The sequence below is a fragment of the Nerophis lumbriciformis genome, linkage group LG35 (genome assembly GCF_033978685.3).
Source record: "Nerophis lumbriciformis linkage group LG35, RoL_Nlum_v2.1, whole genome shotgun sequence".
NCBI classification, from domain to species: Eukaryota; Metazoa; Chordata; class Actinopteri; order Syngnathiformes; family Syngnathidae; genus Nerophis; species Nerophis lumbriciformis.
The window spans coordinates 24596552-24619300 of NC_084582.2; the positions used below are offsets into that span (position 1 = coordinate 24596552).

A 22749-nucleotide genomic window follows, 5' to 3' on the forward strand; every position below is an offset into this window, starting at 1 on the left:
TAAAACAAACCTTATGTTGATACATGATGTTTTCTTTTAGCATGTTTGAAAGACAAAATCACAAACTTGGCTGTTTCTCCTCCTGGCCTCTTTTGAGCGTAGCTTCTTTTCCAGATCCTGGATGAGAGCATCTTTCGAACCCTGAATGTCTTCATCTGTTGAGCGAGAAGAAGATGGCCGAGAAGCTACAGTCTTCTTGAGAATGGGCTTAGGAAGACTGGGATAAAAAGAAAAAAACGAGGTAAAAAGATATAATTGTGTATGTTAATTCAGTCATTGGAAGAGAGTATCCCACTTTGGGGTTTACATCCTACGGTCTCAGTGCATCGCAGATATTAAATTACAATTGAGATTTGAGTCCCATTATAGGGTTCAAGTTAAAAATTACAAAAAGTATATGAAGTGTTTAAAGCAGTGGTTCTTAACCTTGTTGAAGGTACCGAACCCCACCAGTTTCATATGTGCATTCACCGAACCCTTCTTTAGTGAAAAATCATTTTTTATTTATTTTTTTCAAATCCAAAACAAATTTATGTTTTTTTTACTGGTGCAGAAAATTAACCGTGCATGAACATCACCTTGTTCAAATAACAAAACCAACACAGTGCATGAACTCAGAACAAATTACACACCTGCAAATCAGTATGACTTCTGCTGTTGCCTTTGAGAGACCAGTATAGATATGCGTGGCTTCACCCAAGGCAAGAGCCACTCTCATGTCCTTTTCACAGCAAGGTCTGTTCCTTTTCTTCGTTTTTATGTCCAGCACCCTCGAAAAGGATTGCTCGCAAAGACTGGGGGTATCCATAATTTGCTGATAGGGAGAAGTTTTTTTTTTACACGATGAGTCCGGTGTGTCTTGACCTCCGCCGCGGCGGTCAAGACAACCCCTGAGACCGCCTCACCGAACCCCCAGGGTTCGATAGAACCCAGGTTAAGAACCACTGGTTTAAAGAGCATATAAAGTGTAAGTGTGTGTGAAAGGTGTGTGGAAGGCTTGTAAAGACTTTAAAAGCAATTAATATTCATATACACTCTAAGATTAAAAAAAGCATCCCTACTTTACAGAAATTAATTTACTACAGGGATTCTGGAACGTAACCCCTCTGCGATAATCGAGGAAACACAAGAGTCTTTAACTGGTGTTTAAATGTATGTTCCTACTGAGAGAAGAGTAACAGAATTGCTTCTTACAAAACATTTTGTGAGCCAACAAGCTTGACATTCAGAGCCATTAGGTGTTTGTACAGGGACATGGAGACAGTCATTTTTAGACTGGTTTGGACCATGGAAAGGCATGATCTATTATGGATTTTTGAACAACCATTGCGTAGCAGGTGTATAATAATGAACATGAATGTGAATCTGATGTTTACTCACGTGTTAGACGTCCCCTTGTAGATGGTTGGCAGGGAGACCACAGCAGGAGGAACACTGTTATGATTATCAGAGGTGTTGGGTAGTGGGAGCGAAGAGGAGGTGGGAGAAAGGTTGGAGTGTGGGAAGGAAGGGGACAATGGAGAAGGCTGTTGTGGGAGGGAGGATGAAGAGGGGGCAGCCTTCATAGGGAGACAAGGGCTAGAAGGAGCTAGTGGAGACCTGGATGGGGAGGTGGAAGAAGGGGTAAAGTTGGCGTTAGGGGACAGTTTGGAAGAGTAGGTTGAGAAGGAGGACTGTGAGGATTGGGAGGGCAGAACGGAGCAGAGAAAAGCAGCGGGAGCTGACATGGTGTCCTGATTGGCTGGTAGGGTAGCGCTGCCAAAGCCGCAAGCACTCGGGACACTGGGGGTGAGGGTTATGGAAGAGCGCATGGTCCTGCGTGAATTAGGGGACGAGGATGAGGCAGCAAAGGAGTTGAGATGAGCGGCAGAGGAAGCCAAAGTGGGGGAACTCAGACCGGATGAGGAGGGGGAAGACTTGTTTGTCCCATTTGGTGTTTGATTATGACTGAGGCTCATTGACTGAAACTGTGACTGAGGCTGAGACAAGGACCTTGACACGGAGTTACTTTGTGAAGACATTCTAGATTGACCTTGCACTTCAGCAACATTTGAACTATGCTTGGAACTCATTTGGGTCTCCTGGGAATTATTCTGGTTTTCCTGAGCCTCTCTCATTACACTGTCATAACTGGGCGCCTGGAAGGCTGACTGCGACTGAATAAAATGTCTTGGCCGCTCATAGTTGAAAGCACTGGGAGGGAAGGTACTCGGAGTGAAGGTAGGTAGGTCTGACAGGTTCATACTGTTGCCTCCTGGTTGGGAGGGCTGGACAGAAGAAGAGCATGAACAGCAAGTAAACAAAATGGAACTATAAGGAGTGGGTCTGATGACAGATTTATAATAATTTCTTACATTGAAGCTGAGCTTGCTTGGACTAAATAGCTTGGGTGTTGGGAATTTTTCTTTGATTTGTGGAGGTTGTTGTGGAGAAGATGGAGGCAAAGGGCTGGGTGTGTGGATGGTGAACCCTGGTGAATGATGGCCCTCAAAGCTCAGAGCAAACTCTTCCTCCTGACTGTGGACCAAGTGATCCTCAGAAGAGTGGTTGAGGAGCTTGGGATCTGTGAACCTGACAGAAAAAGGCAAACAGTTTAAAATACATCGTTACCTTTGTTTTCCTACGCCCCGCATTTCGTAGGATTCGGTTTTCGATGAAAATGTTCACACAATAGGTTTGCCCAGCTTTTCATATGCCGTCTAGGTTATTGTACAAACAAAGGCCTACAGTCAATTTGCCCGAGTATCTTTACGCAGAATCAAGTGCCCAAATAAAGAATTACACCAGCTGGTGACCCAGTCTTGTCGTGGTATTAAAACACTGAGTTCAACTGTGTTTGTAACGGATTTTTTACAAAACATGGCCGTGAGCCTGTTCTGCCCCCTTTTCTTCCCACATGGAAGTCATTCTCCCCGAGCTTTGTTGCCATGGTTGACTCGGTAGTTCTTTTGTTAAGTTCTTCTTAAATTAAGTGGGGTACACAAAGATTTTCTAAATCTGAGATGGTTTATTATCTCTTCCAGACTCTACACATAAGAAACAAATCTGTAATTTAACAGTTTTGAACGTCATGTGTCACTGTGCGCAAATAGCACAACATACATAACGATTAAGGCTGCAGCTAACGATTATTTTTCTATCGATTAATCTATAGATTATTTTTTTCGATTAATCGGTTAATCTATAGATTATTTTTTTCGATTAATCTATAGATTATTTTTCCTTTTAACGATTATTTTTTTTTATTTAAAATGAAGACGAAAAAATAAATGTAGGCCAGTTTTTTCAAAAGGCATGGCTTTTATTTACAAAAAAAAAGTATGGCCACTCAGTCAACATTGACAACAACATCACAAAATATTCTGTAAACATTTAAAACTTTTAACATTTAACAAAATTAAAAGTAGCTTATTTGCTTTTTAATGTGCAAATATAAAAGTAAACATCCAGTGCAAATCTTAATATTCTGCAATAGTATAAGCATTTCAAAAGTAAAAGTATTGCTTATTTTGCTTTAAAATGTGCAAAAATAAAGATAAACATCCAATACAAAAAAGTGCAAAACGAAATATTCTGTAACAACAGTGTAAACATTTCAACAAAAGTAAAAGTATTGCTTATTTTGCTTAATAACACAACAATGATAGTATGATTAAAGTGAAAGTTAATTGTTCGTTTGTACATAGTATATGTAACTGTTAATGTTGTAAAAGGTATTTGCACAACTAATTAACGTTAGCGTTAAAGAGGAGCGCGTCTTTGTAAACACTGAACAGGCAGGCCAAACGCTCCTCTCAGAGCGAAACAGTGTTTTAGTTTATGAATTTACAACGCAGATACAAATGACACATTCATGTTTTTGTGTAATGATGACAACGTATACTCACGCGGACGATTGACTAGTTGATGGTGATGTTAAGAACGCTGTCGGGTGTTTTCTTTTCAAATGTTCGTTTATAGCCGTTGTGCATACAACAACATTATTAGCAGAGGTGGGTAGAGTAGCCAGAAATTGTACTCAAGTAAGAGTACTGTTACTTTAGAGATTTATTACTCAAGTAAAAGTAAGGAGTAGTCACCCAAATATTTACTTGAGTAAAAGTAAAAAGTATGTTGTGAAAAAACTACTCAAGTACTGAGTAACTGATGAGTAACATACACACACATATATCATATATATATATATATATATATATATATATATATATATATATATATGTATGTGTGGGAAAAAAAATCACAAAACTATTTCATCTCTACAGGCCTGTTTCATGAGGGGGGTTCCCTCAATCATCAGGAGATTTTATATATATATATATATATATATATACATATATATACATACATATACATATATAAATACACACACACACACATATATATATACATATATATATATATATATATATATATATATATATATATATATATATATATACACATATATACACACATATATATATATACATGTATATATACACACACACATATATATATATATATACACACACACATATATATATATATATACACATATATATACATACATTGATATATACAGTATATAATTTATATTTATTTATTTTGCCATTTTTGTTTACATGTTAAAGGTGTTTTAATGAATATACATGCATGTTTAACACATATAGATTCCTTTCTTTCATGAAGACAAGAATATAAGTTGGTGTATTACCTGATTCTGATGACTTGCATTGATTGTAAACAGACAGTATTGCTTATAACGTCCACGTTTTCAAATGGAGGAGAAAAAAAGTTCCTCCTTTCTGTCTAATACCACATGAAAGTGGTTGGTTTTTGGCATCTTATTTGTCCATCTTCCATATTCGTTTTTATACACTTTACAAGAAATAAATAGGCGGCAAACTCCGTAGCTTGCTAGCTTGTTTGCGCTGGCTTTCGGAGACTCTTATTTTGAAAGCGCGGCGCGATGGAGCGGCACTTTTATTGTGAAGACAGGAACTGTGCAGTCAGTCTTTAGGCTTTTGACGGGATATACGGTTGAAATAAAAAATAGTCTTTTTTCCTTCACACTTTTGATTGATTGATTGAAACTTTTATTAGTAGATTGCACAATACAGTACACATTCCGTACAATTGACCACTAAATGGCAACACCCCAATAAGTTTTTCAACTTGTTTAAGTCAGGTCATGTGACCACCTGGCTCTGTTTGATTGGTCCAACGTCACCAGTGACTGCATCTGATTGGTGGAACGGAGTGAAACGTCACCAGTAAGGCAGGCACTTTGAAGGTCTGTCTGACAGACCAAAACAAAGTGTGCATTAACAGATCGATAAAAATTAGTAGCGAGTAGCGAGCTGAATGTAGATAAAAGTAGCGGAGTAAAAGTAGCGTTTCTTCTTAGGCCGTTTATTGAAATACTCCCACACTTTTGACGACTTTTGGCGTGCTTTTTTCCCCTCGCTCCACCGCTCGCATCGTCTGCTTTGCGCTCCGCCATGATGGTAGTGTGACGTAAATATGCGACGCGTCGAAGCACAAAAACGGCGTCGACGTATTTACGTAACCGATGGCGTCGACGCGTCGTTTCAACCCTAATAACGATTATATCCACCACCGATTAGTCACTTTATTCCTACCACTCAGACCTTCAGAGAGGCACTGCCTAGCTCCTGCTATGCCGTAGAAAGTGGTCCTCCAAGCCAAAAACCTCACATAATTAAATGTGATCACAAAAACAAAGAAACATAGTACGGTAATAAGGATTGCAACAACCATAATACACAATACGCAACATGGAAGAGGACATACAGGCAGGGAATGACGGTGACATTGGGAATATTTTTGACAGAAAAATTCAAAACTGAAATACAAAGAAAAGACTAGACAAAGTCAAAGTCAATCATTTGTATTATATTGAGACTCAAGCGACTAAGGGGTCGTCAACTTTTGGTTGTAAATATTGAACAAGTAAATTTTTTTATGAATGTCAACCCCAACCTGTTTTGGAAATTCGCTTTTAACACACTCAAGACCACAGGACAATCGTATAAGATAATCTTCTAAGAAAATGTGTTCAGGGGAGTTTAGGCGAAAATTGATACAAAAACAGCTTAATTATCTTTTTTTCTATTTATTTTATCTTCATCTTTATTTACCCCATTCATGGATAAACAACAAGGTTGTGCATTTTTTTATTGAATAAGACTGCAAAATAAGCTGCCATGGGACCAAAAAAGTTGCAAGTGCCAGCACTTTGACAAAGGTGAGAAACATTAAGTTCAAGAAAGAACTTGTAGCAAATTTCAAAGGTAATGTTTATTTAGCTCTCCCGTCCAAATCTTCCTTCTCCAAGTAAAACTATAACAATTCCTAATACAATTGTTTTTTGTGTTAATATCTTTTTATTATATACGTTTTTGGGGAAAATTTATTTGGTTTTCCAATGCTTTGGGAAACGAGGTACCAATGTATAGAAAAAAACAATAGCTCCAGGATAGGACAATGCTATAAACATGGTCATTGCTAACAGTTGATTTAGATATACAGTAAATTACTTATATTAACACCAGTTGGTTCTTATCAAGCTTTAGTAAAGAAAAAACATCCATTGTCTGTTTTGCCCCAGAGTTACTTATTTCTTTAAACAGTATTTGTTAAGTGTGGTTACAGTAAACTTACGAAGCAGAGAAGCAACACAGCTGTAAATGACACCAGGAGAGGCACTCAACAAAGTTTTTTAATAGATGACTATTTTGGTACAAACATTTAACTGGCAGTAGGGGAGAATGACAAGTAAAAAAAACAAAAAAACTTGAGCACATACCATACCCTACACTTAAATGTTTTAACAAATTCATAAAAGTCCAACAACTGAAACCAGGCTTTGGAATGTGCTATTCGACATGTATTGATAAAAGGATGCTTTTCAGCCCATTTAGACATACGGTTGACATCTTGTATTTTGCAAAAGTTGGAATATTGGTAGGTACTTTATGAAATTCCCTCACCTTGTAACTTAAATGATTGTTTGAAGGTTTTTTTTTACAATCTCATTGTTAAAGGTTGGAAAGTAAGCTTCACATACGGTCTGTCAAATTATTGGGGTAGAATACAGATGTGGCCAGGTCCATTTAAATAGACTAGATAAAAAAAGAAATCAAAAAAGACATTGATTATGAAAAAAACTGTTTACAGATATTGTCAGCTTAATCACTAAGACTGTATCTGGTTCCTATTTTTGGAATTTACAGACTATTTTACATATCAGTGTTTCAGGTACATGTTTTTATTTGTTGTATTCTGCCATTAATACCTTTTGGCCCTCGCTCATAAACACATTACAGGTGCTGCTGAATAAATTAGAATCTGACCAAAAAGTGTATTTATTTCATTCAAATAGTGAAACGTGTATATTGTATACTATAGGGCTTTGAATCTTTGGGCACCACATGATTCGATTCGATTCTACGGCATAGCGATTCGATTCTATCCAAACATTTTATAATGTCAACTACAAAAATAAGGCAACAGAAGTATCCAACACTACTCTTTTCTAAAGTAAATGTGTACAGCAGATATGGGCATCTCCATCAACATGATTTTCCTGAGTGGGTGGATAGGACAGATTAAAAAAAATATATATTATTTTTTAATCAATTTTGATTTTGCTGAATCGATTGATAATCGAAGTAAGAATCTCAATTCATTCAAAAATCTATTTTTATTTGACACCCTAACTTTATACATTCAGTAAACACAGACTAATCACATATATATATTTAAAATGTTATTTGGTGATGATTATAACTGAAAACTAATGAAAATCCCAAATTCAGTGTGTCAGAAAATTTGAATATTACTTGTGACCAATAAAAAAAATTTTTTTTTTTAGAAATGTTGGCCAACAGAAAAGTTTGAACACAAAGTATGAACATGTCCAACACTGAAGACTTGATGAGGACTCCTTTTGCCTGAATTACTGCAGCGATACGGTGTGGAATGGAGTCGATTTACAGTTAGTTTCCATAGTCAGTGATGTTTTGGGGGTGCCACATCATCTGCTGGTGTTGGTCCACTGTTTTCTGTGGCCCAAGGTCACTGTAGATGTCTACTAGGAAGTTTTAGAGCACTTCAAGCTTCCCGCTGCTAAACAACAGGACTTGGCCCCAGCACACAGTGTAGTGGCTTAGTTGGCCAGCAAATTCGCCTGACCTCAACCACATAAAACGTCTATGGGGTATTGTCAAGAGGAAAATGCGATACGCCAGACCCAGCAATGCAAAAGAGCTGAAATGGTAAATGGTCTGTATTTTTACAGTGCTTTACTATACCTGGAATGATACCCAAAGTGTTTTACATTATACGTCACATTCACCCACACACCATGATGTGGCGGCTGAGGGCGACTATCAGAGCAACCTGGGCTCTCATAACACCTCAGGAGTGTCACAGACTGATCGGCTGCGTGCCACGCCGTATTGCTGCAGTAGTTCCGGCCAAAGGAGCCCTGACCAAGTATTGAGTGCTCTACATGTTCATACTTTAATTAAAGTTCATACTTTCAAGTAGGCCAACATTTCTAAAAAGCTTTTTTTAATTGGTCATAAATAACATTCACATTTTCTGGGAGACTGAATTTGGCATTTTTATTAGTTGTCAGTTATATTTATCAAAATTAAAAGAAAAATACAAAAAATATAGTTTGTGAGTAATGAATGTATATAATATAAAAGTTTCAGTTTTTGAATACAATTACTGGAATTAATCAACTTTAGCAGTAGCTAGCGATATGCATCGTAACTCCACTTCTGAACACCCTTCACACCTGGGGCTTTATGTATTAAGAGTTGTGTGGATTACTTTCTAAAAAAAAGAAGGTATATCCACAGTTTCAGATGTATTAAGGTGTGCGCACGCACTAATCCAGTCTATGGCAACGTGGAACAGAGCACATTTTGGAGTGGCTGGCCCCCCAGGCCACACACTGACCACGTCCACATTTAAATACACAAATCACATCTAAATTAGCCATGTGCCTGATGTCCCGCACTCTGCAGTCAGAAAACACAACGATAATGATCACGATGACAAAAGAGAATAATTTCACCGACAATAACTTGGAGGTGCTTCTTGTTGGTGTGTAAAAATGTACTCTATTCCACTACTGTTGCAAGTTAGTGCAGCAGTGCATGCGCCGGGGAAAAGGCCTCGTTTAGTATTTAACACTTCACGCACGACTTTTTAACAGGAGTACCGATATTCTTGGCACACTGAGACAATCATTGGCTTGTTTGAAAGATCTTAAAAGGGCTGTACGCTTCGCTTTTTCCACTAGTAGCACTGTGCTACTAAATTTAAAAAAATAGCACAGAAAAAAAATTAGGAGCACTATGAAATGTCTTAAATATCACAATTTTATTAACACTTCGTGCATTCATACATATGAACAACCATGATAAGACCTACTGCAATCCTCAATTAAACAGAGAACATCCCTTAACTATGCTAGCACACCATACTGCCCATTATTTGGTGTTTTGTGTCGCAAAATTATACAAAACCAACTTTTAACTTCTGGTACTTGCTGATGTGTATTTGGGATCTGCTTAAGACCTGAAAGTGTGCGCGCGTCCGCTATTCTAGTCCGTGCAGACGGCGTAGTCGATAAGCTTCTACTTTTTCTCTTTATTTGTGTTATGGGTCATTCATCCGCCACTGTTGCCTTTCTAATACAAAGTAGCGTAACGTTCTAACATATATCTCTCTATGGACGCACTAAAAACTACCGGTGTAGTGGATTTACATAGTTCAACCACAGAACTTTAGTTATTAGAGAGTTCTGGTCGTATGGTTTTTCACCGGACACATTTCTGGCGTAAGACACAGATGAGGAGATTCTGCTCCCTTATTCATTTAAGTAAAGTCTGAATGTCATTAAAACAGTTAGCTCCATCTTTTGACACTTTGACTCCCGTCTTCGCACGCTACAACAACAAAAGACGTTGTCAAAGTGGAGCCACGAAAATAACACCGCCCACAAAATGGCGCATCCTGAAACGACCGTCAGAAGACGACTTGAAAATGGTCTGTAAAACATAATCTATGCAACACTTTGACCAAATAACCACTATTACAGGTTATGTAGACCACAAGGAAGTGTTTTCAATTTGGAAAAAAATCATACCATGACCCCTTTAATGCGCCTTATAATCCGGTGCATCTTTTGTTTGAAAATTGACCTGACTAGACCCGCTTCTCGGCAGTGCGCCTTATAATCCAATGCGCCCTATGGTCCGAAAAATACGGTAATATAATACGTTATTACATTAGCGATGTAGCTTGTAACGTATTGTTTACAAGGGGTCAAAGCAAGCAGTGCAGTGGAGTATTAACCTGATATAGAATGGAAAAGCCTTTTATTGTCAATATACAATGTATACGTCCAGGATCTAGCATTGGAGAGATATAGACTCGGTACAGGTTAAGCCAGACCTGCAGCCTTGCTTCTCCTTTTTCTCTCTTCTCCGCCTGCCTACATTGTCTCCTTGTGCCGACAAACCACAGTGAGGCCGCTGGTCTCGCTAAATCATCTGGGATGTTGTGCGTGTGATGAGAGTCACTCAAAACAAATGGCTAGTGGCGTTCAACGATGTCCATAAGGTCCTGACGGGTGTAGCTGGTGTCCGTAAAAAGGCACAAAAGTATCTTGCCAGTAAGTTTAGTTAAACACACATTTTACAAAAGTATTATTTTAGCAAGCATTTTTATGTTCCAAAATTGAGTAAAATATACTGAACAAAAATATAAGCGCAACACTTTTGTTTTTGCTCCCATTTCTCATGGGTTGAACTTTAAGATGTAAGACCTATTCATCTCAAATATTGCTGACAAACCTGCCCAAATTTGCATTCTTTGCCAAGATAATCCATACCACCTCACAGACGTGGCATATGAAGATGCTGATTAAACAGCACGATTATTGCACAGGTGTGCCTTAGTCTGCCCACAATAAAAGGCCACTCTGAAATGTGCAGATTTGCCTTACTGGATGTCTGGGGGCATCAGAAAAGCAGTCAGTATCTGGTGTAACCACCATTTACCTTTACGCAGAGCAACACATTTCCTTCGCATAGAGTTGGAGTTGATCACGTTGTTTGTGGCCTGTGGAATGTTGGTCCACTCTTCACTGGCTGTGCAATGTTGCTGGATATTGGCAGGAACTGAGACACACTGTCATATACGCCGATCCACAGCATCCCAAACATGCTCAATGAGTGACATGCCCGGTGAGTATGCTGGCCATGCAAGAACTGGGATGTTTTCAGCTTCCAGGAATTGTGTACAGATCCTTGCAAAGGTGGGGCCGTTCATTGTTATGCTGCAACATGAGGTGATGGTCTTGGGTGAATGGCACAGGATCTAGCCATGATATCTCTGTGCATTCAAAATGCCATCGATAAAATGCACTTGTGCTCATGTCCATAACATACGCCTGCCCATACAATAACCCCACCGCGGGCCATTAGATTCACAACGTTGACATTAGCAAACCGCTGTCTCACATGACGCCACACACGCTGTATGCCAACTGCCCTAAACAGTGAAAACCGAGATTCATCCGTGAAGAGAGAACACCTCTCCAACATGCCAGACGCCATCGAATATGAGTATTTGTCTTCTCAAGTCGGTTACGACGACAAACTGCAGTCAGGTCGCGACTCCGATGAGGACGAGCATGCAGGTGTGCTTTCCTGAGACGGTTTCTCACAGTCTGTGCAGAAATCATTTGGTTATGCAAACCAATTGTTGCAGCAGCTGTACGGGTGACTGGCCTCAGTTGATCATGGAGGTGCACCTGCTGGATGTGGAGGTCCCATGCTGGTGTGGTTACACGTGGTCTGGGGTTGTGAGGACGGTTAGATGTACTGCCAAATTCTCTGAAACGCCCTTAAAGATGGCTTATGTTATACAAATGAACATTCAATTCACGGGCAACAACTCTGGTGGACATCCCTGCAGTCAGCATGGCAACTGCATGCTCCCTCAAAACTTGCGACATCTGTGGCATTGTGCTGTGTGATAAAACTGCACATTTCTGGCATTGTATTATGGGCAGCCTAAGGCACACCTGTGCAATAATCATGCTGTTTAATCAGCATCTTGATATGCCACACCTGTGAGGTGGGATTGATTATCATTTAATTTGTTCAAAATTTTGATGAAAGACATTTCAGTACCTTGCGGGAAGCTTATCTCTAAAACTACAAAACATGGCTGCCGGGGCGAGGACGAAGGTTCAGTCAGCGTGAAGTGGGGTTCATTTACAACTCTGCCTCTCAAAACAGCTTGTTTCCAGAAGGCCTGAGCCGATATTCGCCAAGTCAAATAACTGAAAATATATACAAATTAAAGTTGGTGAGTTTTTCAGCGTCGATAACTGTGCATGCTTCAAGAGCATTCACGATTTTATCACTTTTTGCCGCATTTAGCAGCTACACGCGTTTGTACCATAATGAAATAAAAAGGGGGTGAATTATCTTGTCCTCATTAAGCGTCTTTGACTCTTTGTATAGTGACTCGACTGGCCTGCTTGCATCACACAGTTACACATCACAACTAGTTAGCACAAATGATAATTAGTTTTCATTTGTCCATGTTAGCAGCAAACATGGACAAAGGACCAAAGAACCAAATGGCAGCGCACCAATGTGGGAATATTTCAGTTCAAACCATTGGAACAAGATGATCCTATCAACACAGATAAGCCTGTTTGCCAAATGTGCGCGACTACAATAACGCCCACTTGAAACACAACCACTCGACAGTCCAAACTCACTTTGAAATAATTCGCGTTTGGTGAAGAAGCCAGGTGACAGGTCAGTGTAAACAAAACAGTGCAAAAAATTATGTGCGCTCATAGAAAGTGGTTAAATACATCACCAAAACTTGCTGGCATTTAATACTGTTAAAAAACTAACATTTTAAAAGTGCTGTTTTGTTGTCATGTCGGTGTTTCTCACTCTGAATCTTAATTTTGTTTTGCATACGACCTGTTAATACATCTGTTTAAACTGTAGTATTTTTATATTGTTACTTTGCACTTTTGTTTAAGAAGGTCCTAACTTGATTGTCAGTTAAGTAATGTACAACTCAAACTACATGTTCAATATTGAAGTGCAACTTTATTTTTTCAATACTTTATTTAACCATTTTATTTATTTTTATGGTTAAACATTTAAGTCAATCATTCCCCTCCTTAAGATTTTGTATTGCTTTTGTTTGTAATTTTTATTCAAGGGCAATAATTATAATTATAATAATTACATTTCTAATTAAAATGTTAAAATACAAAATAAATACACGTTGCATTTGAAAGGATATGCATGTATCATTATGCATTATCATTGCATCAATGGTTGATTGGGTCTCATAAAAATAATGGCAATGTCATTTATCGGCAATAATTTGTAGATCAAGCAAAATGTGTTAATCAACCCAGGCTTAGTTTTCAGAGGGAGCCAAAAAGTGGCTTGAAAATAGTTCTGTAAAACAAAATCTAGCCCAAAATTTCAACAAAGAACAATCATTACATGATATATAGTCCACAAGGAAGTGTTTTAAATGAAGAAAAAAATATATGTATTTGACCCCTTTAAGATGTAGTTTAACCAAAAAAAACCCAGCAATGCACTAACATTAACCACTGACTTGTTATGATGCTGTAAAGACGGGATATACAAATTGAGTGGCACATAATGTGCATCACGCGAATGAGTATTAGGACAATTACATCAATAAATGGTCGCCGTCACGTACAATACCAGCTTGCAGTCTTTTCCCAACCATGCTGTTACTTAAATGTGCAGAATCATGTTTCAGACCAGGCCACATCTCTACAATGTTGGTTAATTGCATTTGCGCATCACATACAGTATAATCTATACATTGATCAAAATGAAAAAAAAGTTTCCCGTTACATATTCGTCATGTGATGGTGCATTTAAAGTGTGTGCTGTCGATAGCTTCTATGACATTAGGAAAACCGGCGATCGCTGCAAATTCTGTTTTTATGTTGGCCTGTTCCGCTGCCTTGTTTGGTAAATTAATACACCTAGCTAACATGCCAAAGATTTCGTCCCACACGGCTGGCATTGCACGCCTCAGTGTAGACTGGCACAGTCCCAATCGGTGGGCCAGCTCCATCTGGAAGGCCCAGATTGCATGGAACCCCAGTGTAGGGATGTCCCGATCCGATATTTGGATCGGATCGGCTGCCGATATTTGCCAAAAATTGCGTATCGGCAAGGCATGGGAAAATGCCGATCCAGATCCAGTTTAAAAAAAACCTCCGGTCCGTGTTTTCCAACGCACCGATTTAAATAATGCATTCCACTTTTCTGCTGCTCCGTAATTTCCGTTCCGCATTTTCCAGCACACCTTCAACACATCCACAATTCTCACGCAGTTGCTTTTAGCTGCTGGCAATACACGACAGGTTCTTCTCACACTTTCCTGTCTCCCTCTCACAGACAAGCGCACCTTCTTACACACGTCACATACTGTCACGACATACGTCACATACTGTCACGTCATACGTCACATACGTATACGTCCTCTCCCAGCAGAGAGGTAGCAGCATGGCTAACGTTAGCTGTGATGCTAGCGCAGCCGTGCGAGCAACGCTCCCTCTAAGGTGCTCGCATATCAAACTCTTTTGGCTGTCTTTTTGACACTTACATCCGGCGCCCCCCTCCACACCCTGGATTATAAATAATGTAAATAATTCAATGTGATTATCTTGTGTGATGACTGTATTATGATGATAGTATATATCTGATAGTATATATCTGCATCATGAATCAATTTAAGTGGACCCCGACTTAAACAAGTTGAAAAACTTATTGGGGTGTTACCATTTAGTGGTCAATTGTACGGAATATGTACTTCACTGTGCAACCTACTAATAAAAGTCTCAATCAATCAATCAAAACACATAGAATCCTCATACTGCTGTGATTATATGCATCAAGTATTCATTCAAGGCTGAGGCAAAATATCGAGATATATATCGTGTATCGCAATATGGCCTTAAAATATCGCAATATTAAAAAAAGGCCATATCGCCCTGCCCTAGTTCAATGATGCCATTTCTGTTTGTCATATATAATTGTCTATTTTGTGTTTATCCTTGAATAAACAGGTCAGTTTCTTGTTACCAACCATTGTGTATTATTCAAACTCCCCTAATTCAGCTGGCTAGTTGTTATCAAGAGTACTAAAACCCTTTTCAACATGATTCTGACAACAAAGTAGGCTAAATAACTTTAAACTTTAATACATGCTCGGATAGGCCAGTATCGGTCAGTATCGGTATCGGTCAGTATCGGTATCGGATCGGAAATGCAAAAACAATATCGGTATCGGATCGGAAGTGCAAAAACCTGGATCGGGACATCCCTACCCCAGTGTGTTCAGCACCTGTGTGGGCACAGGCAAGCAAAAAGCGGCCTATGCTCTGCGCACAGTTCCAGGAGGAGAGCTCCAGGGAACCTGGAGCGGCTCCTGAGCCAGGTGTCATTGTTTGTCAATAATTCCTTTCAGTCTCATAAAACATGCGTAGTCTTTGCAGTGCACTATTAACAATATTTTCTAATACTGCAAAAGCAGCCGTTGTTTTAATGTGCACCACTTTGCCTATCCTTTTATAGCCATCAGTGTTATTGCACACACAGGTGGGATATTAATTGTTCAAATGTCCCTGATGTGCATATCATACAGCCTGAGGAATAGTAGTTTGCAGTTTTTATTTCAACAGTTACCAAGCATCACCTCCGTGTGTCTTGTTTTATCGGAGATTTGTGGATACTCTTGATATGAAAGCACATATTGCTCTTCTCAAAGAGCAGAATGTGCTGCTAATTACCTCTGCCCTATCTAAAAGCACTCAGAAAAGCTGTCAGTATCTGGTGTAACCACCATTTGCCTAACACAGTGGAACACATCTTCTTCGCATAAAGTTGATCAGGTTGTTGATTGTGGCCTGTGGAATGTTGGTCCACTCCTCTTCAATGGCTGTGCGAAGTTGACGGGAACACGCTGTCGTATACACCGATCTACAGCACCCCAAATATCCTAAATAAAATGTCTGGCGAGTATGCTGGCCATGCAATAAATGGGTTGTTTTCAGCTTCCAGGAATTATGAACAGATTCTTGCAACATGGGGCTGTGCATTGTCATGCTGCAAAATGAGGTGATGGTTTCGGGGGAATGGCACAACAATGGGCCTCAGGATCTCGTCACGGAATCTCTGTGCATTCAAAATACCATGAATAAAATGCACTTGCGTTTGTTGTCCATAACATACGCCTGCCCATAACATGACGCCACCTCCACCATGGGCGACTCGGTTTACAACGTTGATATCAGCAAACCGCTCTCCCACGGGACGCCACACACAGTCTGCCAACTGAGAGAGACCTCTTCAACGTGCGAGACGCCATCGAATGTGAGCATTTGCCCACTGAAGTCGGTTACAACAAACTGCAGTCAGGTCGAGACCCTGATGAAGATGCAGATAAACTTTCCTGACACGGTTTCTCAGTGTGTGCAGAAATTCTTTGGTTATGCAAACCAATTGTTGCAGCAGCTGTCCGGATGGCTGGTCTCAGACGATCATGGAGGTGCACCTGCTGGATGCGGAGGTCCTGAGCTGGTGTGGTTACACGTGGTGTGCGGTTGTGAGACCGGTTGGATATACTGCCAAATTCTCTGAAAGGCCTTCGGAGATGGCTTACGGTAGAGAAATGAACATTCAATTCACGGCCAACAGCTCTGGTGGACATTCCTGCAGTCAGCATGGCAACTGCACGCTCCCTCAAAGCTTGCGACATTTGTAGCATTGTGCTGTGTGTTAAAACTGAATGAGTGGTCTTTTATTGTGGGCAGCCTAAGGCTTACCTGTGCAATAATCATGTTGTTTAATCAGCATCTTGATATGCCACTCCTGTGAGGTGGGATTGATTATCCTTGGCAAAGTGCTCACTAACACAGATTTAGACAGATTTATGAACAATATTTGAGAGGAATAGGTATTTTGTGTATATACTAAACTTTAGATATTTGAGTTCAACTCATAAAAAAGTAGGAGCAAAAACAAAAGTGTTGCGTTTATATTTTTGTTCAGTGTAGATTCCCCGGTCACAACATTAGATCACCCTGCCCACTCTCTGATCAATACAGAGCTGTATAGAAGCTGCTTATATCAGCATTTATGTTGCACGTCTGTGTTATTGTGCACATGCCAAGATTAGTTGAAAAATAATCGGCAAAATGTTGTAGACAAAAACACGGAAGTATATATTTTATAGACAGAGCAGGTCGAGAAGAAATGACACCGGAAAAGGCAGCAGTCTCAGTCGAGTCAGTTCAGCAAGGGGGGAGGAGGCCGCCATGTCCGACATAGCATGTACGAGGATAACCACATGAGTATGTGTCAATCTGTCATCACAAATGGCCCACAGGTAAAACAAAACAAACAAAATAAAAAAATAAAAAAACACTACAAAACACAGCATTCAGAGGCATCCAAAACTGTGTGTAGGCTCAATCCCAAATTAACAGACCTTATGATTTGACACTCTGGCATTGTATAACACGTATAACATATATATTGTCCAACAAATTATAGATAAACTATCATTGTCAGCATTATTTTGAGATTAAATCAAGCATTTATGTAATCATAATATATGATAATAATGCAAGTAATCCTTTCAAATGAAAACATCTTTGATATGTCATTTTTTTTAACTATTATAACTGGAAGGTCAAGAACGTTTAATTACTCTAAATAAATAAATAAAATAACATTTACTCTCAATCTCAAATATTGAACATTTTGAGTTGGAAAAATTGGTTTGGGTGGTATTTGTTTTTTGTTGCTGTCACTTTCTAACAAATTAGGTATATTGGCTTGTTTGTCCGAGTTGATGGACTCATTGTACTCACAATGAGCCAATGAATTCCCATAAGGACATTTGGCTTTGCAATCAAATTTTTTACCTTTTAATTTTTATTACTTTCCGATGTTTTTTTTCGCCAGCAAGTTGCGACTAGCAAGGCTCTGCATGTGCACCCTGTGTAGTATTTAAGTTATCTGTCCCACTTCTGCCCACCAAGACAAAGATTGTGGATGACTGAAGAAAATTCACTGCATCCATCCCATTCAGCTATATCAGGTGCTGAGAGTGATGCACAGTGAACCTTCTTGTACCGTTTGAAAGCGAAAGACGAAGAAAAAAACACATGGATGTGGCAATTTATTAATGACAATATCGTCAAGGACCATTTTCATTTATCATTTGATTAATTTAATTATTAACTATTGGCCCAGACCTACTCCATTTGGGTAAGCAATCCATTTATGTCGAAATAACATGGCTTCAAATTCCACATTATGCAGCTTCAAGTCACTTTCGCCTCCCTCTTTTGGCTTCCGTCTGCTCCAATGTATTACTTTTCCTGTGTGCTGGCTTCTATAAGCAGTAGTTCATCCTCAGTATATTCATCTTCAAAAAGATATGGCTTTGAATCCTATTGTTTTCCAAAAATAGGCGTCTTCGTTGTTTGCTACCGAATCTGCCATGATTAGAATACACACGCCTTTGTTTCCGAAAGTAGTACACACACTTGTTGCAAGAAGTCGGAAGTGCAAAGCTATGGAAAAGGAAATCAATGTGCTGAAAAAAATCAGTCCCGGCATTGAGTAAATAGGTCAATTATTTGCTGATTGATTGGCCACGCCCCGACCAAGATGGCGCCAGTATGTGCTTTGGCCTGCCGTCTCTCGCTGTCAGCTCTGTTCGTTTTTGTGTTTTTTGCGTCTATTTTCGTCTCTGTCAGCTCACTGCTTGTGTATGACTGCCAAACACTGTTGGATCTTTGCCCCTCTCCCACTGATATGATCAACTTCGACGTTGGTTTTTCGACGTCCCAGTCAGCTTTTTCACCTGGCCGGATTCCTGCCTTCTTTTCCCGCCCCCTGGCTCCTCTCCCCCGGCGGAAGCGTCTCCGGCGCCGCGGTAAACGTGGCGGCCAGCTGGTGAGGGTTAGGGCACTCCTGGCCCGGCTTCCCGTGGCTTCCCGAATGAGGAATGGTGCGGTATCCGGTCTCCTCCTGCACCCACGCTCGCTCGATCCCATCGGCTCCTGGCTGGTTCCTATCGTTGGTTTGGAGGAGGAGGCTTGCCGTCGTCGCTCCTGCTGTCCCCGCCCCCGGAGGCGCGGGGTGGATTCCCGCCACCTGCGGGCTGTGTGTCGGGCCCCACCCGGATTAATTGCGGCCTTGGACGTGCTGGCCCCCGCCAGGTTCGGTCTTGTGAACGCAAGATCTTTGACAAACAAAACTTTTATCCTGAAGGATTTCTTCACTTCCCGCGGACTGGACTTCCTCTGTGTGACGGAGACATGGCTGAGAGCCGGTGAGTCCGCCCCTCTTAATGAACTTCTGCCTCCGGAGTGTTCCTACTTTAATTCCCCACGGCCGTGCGGTCGAAAAGGAGGAGGATTAGCAGTCGTTTTTAAAAATGACTTTAAATGACGTCCGATCCGCCTACAATCCACCTTTTCAAGCTTCGAACTGTGCATGTTTGAACTGGGTCTTTCTGATGTCGTCCTGTGTGCCGTCATCTATCGACCACCCAAGTACCACAAAGACTTTATAACTGACTTTTCTGAATTTCTGGCTGAAATCCTGCCCAAATATGATCGTGTCCTTATTGTGGGTGATTTTAATATTCACACCTGCTGTCCAGACGAGCCGCTTTCCAGGAGCTTCCTGAATATAATCGACTCATTTAACTTTGTACAGTCTGTGTGTGGTTCTACACATGAACGCGGGCATACACTCGATTTAGTGCTCTCGTATGGTTTGTGTGTTTTTAATTTGGACATTTGCGACGCTGTGTTCTCTGATCACATGCCGATCTTGTTTGATATTCCCACGCAGTGTCCAGTTAAATTGTGCGCTCCGCCCCAACGCTCTCGCATGTTTAATTCTTCGTCTCCTGCTCGGTTCTCCTCTATTTTTTCGACTCTTTGTGATGATAATTCTGCAGCCTCTGTATGTCTGAATACTGAAGAGTAGGTTTCTGGGTTCAACTCTATTTGTTTACAAACACTGGACACGATCGCGCCTTTCAAATTCCGCCGCTCTAAAGCCACACCTCAGCCCTGGTTGAATGACGTCACTCGGGCTGCCAGGCGCGTATGTAGAAGAGCAGAGAGAAAATGGAAAAAAGACAGGCTGCATGTGTCCTTTGCCATTTTTAAAGAAAGCCTGTTTTCCTTTCAGATGACTGTAAAAGCAGAAATTGTCATGTCTGTGTAATCATGTTTTGTTTTAAGTCATGTTTTGTTTAGTTTCTGGCTTTTCACTCCCTTGTCTTGTTTGCATGATTACCCATTAGTTTCACCTGTTCCACGTTTGGACTCATTGTGCACTCTTGTTTGTCACCATAGCAACCATTAGTTTTCACCTGTCACGTCACGCACCTGTTTCACGTTTTGAGTCACGCACCTGCTTTCACTAATCATATCCATAGTATTTAAGTTCATTCATTTTCTGTTGTTCGTCCTGACGACATCCCCGCATTTATGCCCCCTGTCACACTCTGTCCATCTCTGCGCACTTCATGTCCATGTCAAGTAAGTTTTGTTTTGATTCATGCCACAGTTAGTGTTTTGTTTAATTGTTCATAGTTTCTGCCAATGTGCAAGTTTTGTGTTTATAGTCTAGTTTTGTACCTCCGCCCCTGTGCGCGCTTTTCGTTTATTCTTTTTTTGATAGTTTAAATAAATCATGTATTTACCTTCACGCCATGACCAGTCCAGTTCATTTGCACCACGGGAGAACAAACCACGCCATAGTCCAAGTCATGACAGAAATGAATATATATCTATCTCAGATTATATCTTCTAACTGTAACAACCCCAGAGTTCTGTTTAAAACTATTAACACTGTCATTGATGCTCCCAAATCTGTTGGTTTTGATGCTTCTTTTGAATTCTGTGAAAATTGTCTCCATTTTTTCACTGACAAAATTGTGTCAACTAGAGCCAGTCTATCTCAGCCTTCATATGACCCTTCTGTTCCTCTGCATTTCTCTTCTGTTTTCCATCAGTTTGAGCCGGTGTCCTTTTCTTTTTTAAGTGACAGTTAGTCATATGAAGCCCTCTGGTTCTCCTGCAGATGCCCTCCCACCTCGCCTGTTTAAGGAGGTACTTGCTACTATTGGATCAAGTGTCCTTAACATTATCAATAGTAGCCTCTCTTCTGGAATAGTTCCAGTAGAGTTTAAACATGCAGTGGTACGACCTCTACTTAAAAAACCCAGCCTCGACCCCTCTCTCCTCTCTAACCTCAGACCTATCTCTAATCTTCCATACATTTCCAAAATATTAGAGAAGGTTGTCTACAGTCAGTTGTTGCCCTTCTTAGAGGATAATGGTATCACTGAGCTGTTCCAGTCCGGTTTTAAAGCCCTCCACAGCACAGAGTCAGCGCTTCTAAAAGTTTTTAACGATATCCTCCTGTCCCCTGATTCTGGTAAATATGTTGTCCTGGTGCTTTTAGATCTGTCTGCTGCGTTCGACACCGTCGACCACGCCACCTTAATCACTCGTCTTGAGAACTGTGTGGGCATTAAGGGCGCCGCCCTCAACTGGTTCCGGTCGTACCTAACCGACAGGAGTTTTTGTGTAAAAGTAGACAGTTTTATGTCGTCCACAGCTCCTTTACCACATGGGGTCCCCCAGGGCTCAATCCTTGCCCCAATTTTATTTGCGCTTTACCTTCTCCCCCTTGGTTCTATTTTTAGGAAGTACAGTATTGCATTTCATTTTTACGCCGATGATTGCCAGATTTATTTTCCCATGGCAAAAAATAACACGGTTCAACGTCTTATTGACTGCCTGCACGACATCAAAGTCTGGCTTTCAGCTAACTCCCTGAGCCTGAATGAAGATAAAACAGAAGTTATGTTGTTCGGTCCAAGTCGCTCTCCCTTCCCCAACGTTGACCTCGGCACTCTGACCCCGTATCTCAGCGACTGTGTCACAAACCTGGGGGTAAAGTTTGACTCAGATTTTAAATTCGAAAAATAAATCAGCAGCGTCGTTCAAAAAAGCTTTTATCAATTACGCCAAATAGCGAAAGTGAAACCGCTTCTATCAAGACATGATCTTGAGAAATTAATCCACGCCTTTATCTCGTCTTGATTACTGTAATGCCCTGTATGTAGGCATTAGCCAGGCCTCTCTCGCCCGCCTGCAGCTCGTGCAGAACTCTGCTGCTCGTCTGCTAACACAGACCCGCAGACGTGAGCACATCACCCCTATTTTAGCGTCCCTTCACTGGCTCCCTGTGCGTTACCGAATCAATTTTAAACTCCTTTTATTTGTTTTTAAATGTCTAAACAACCTCGCGCCAACCTATCTCTCCGACCTCCTTCAGCCTTACTGCCCCACCCGATCCTTAAGATCAGCCGATCGGCTGCTGTTGACGGTCCCTGACACAAGGCTGAAGCTTAGAGGTGACAGAGCTTTCGCCGTTGCTGCTCCCAAGCTCTGGAACGACCTACCCCTGAGTGTTAGACTAGCCTCCTCTCTTCCTGTTTTTAAATCTCTCTTAAAAACATACTTTTATTCCATGGCTTTTAACACTGAGTGATATCCATCCTGCAATGGCGCCCCATAATACACCTGCT

The 22749-nt window shown here is 40.6% G+C and overlaps 1 protein-coding gene across 3 annotated transcripts in view; it reads right to left on the bottom strand.

The window, feature by feature from the left end:
• myot (myotilin) overlaps positions 1 to 22749 on the bottom strand; it is a 70562-nt gene that overhangs the window by 19511 nt on the left and 28302 nt on the right. For all 3 annotated transcript variants that reach the window (XM_061927950.2, XM_061927951.2, XM_061927952.2), the window contains exons 9-11: positions 2355 to 2571; positions 1381 to 2267; positions 67 to 217 (exon numbers count right to left, since the gene is read on the bottom strand). In XM_061927950.2, coding sequence (XP_061783934.2) covers positions 67 to 217; positions 1381 to 2267; positions 2355 to 2571 — 1255 coding nt within the window. The remainder of the gene's footprint in view (positions 1 to 66; positions 218 to 1380; positions 2268 to 2354; positions 2572 to 22749) is intronic.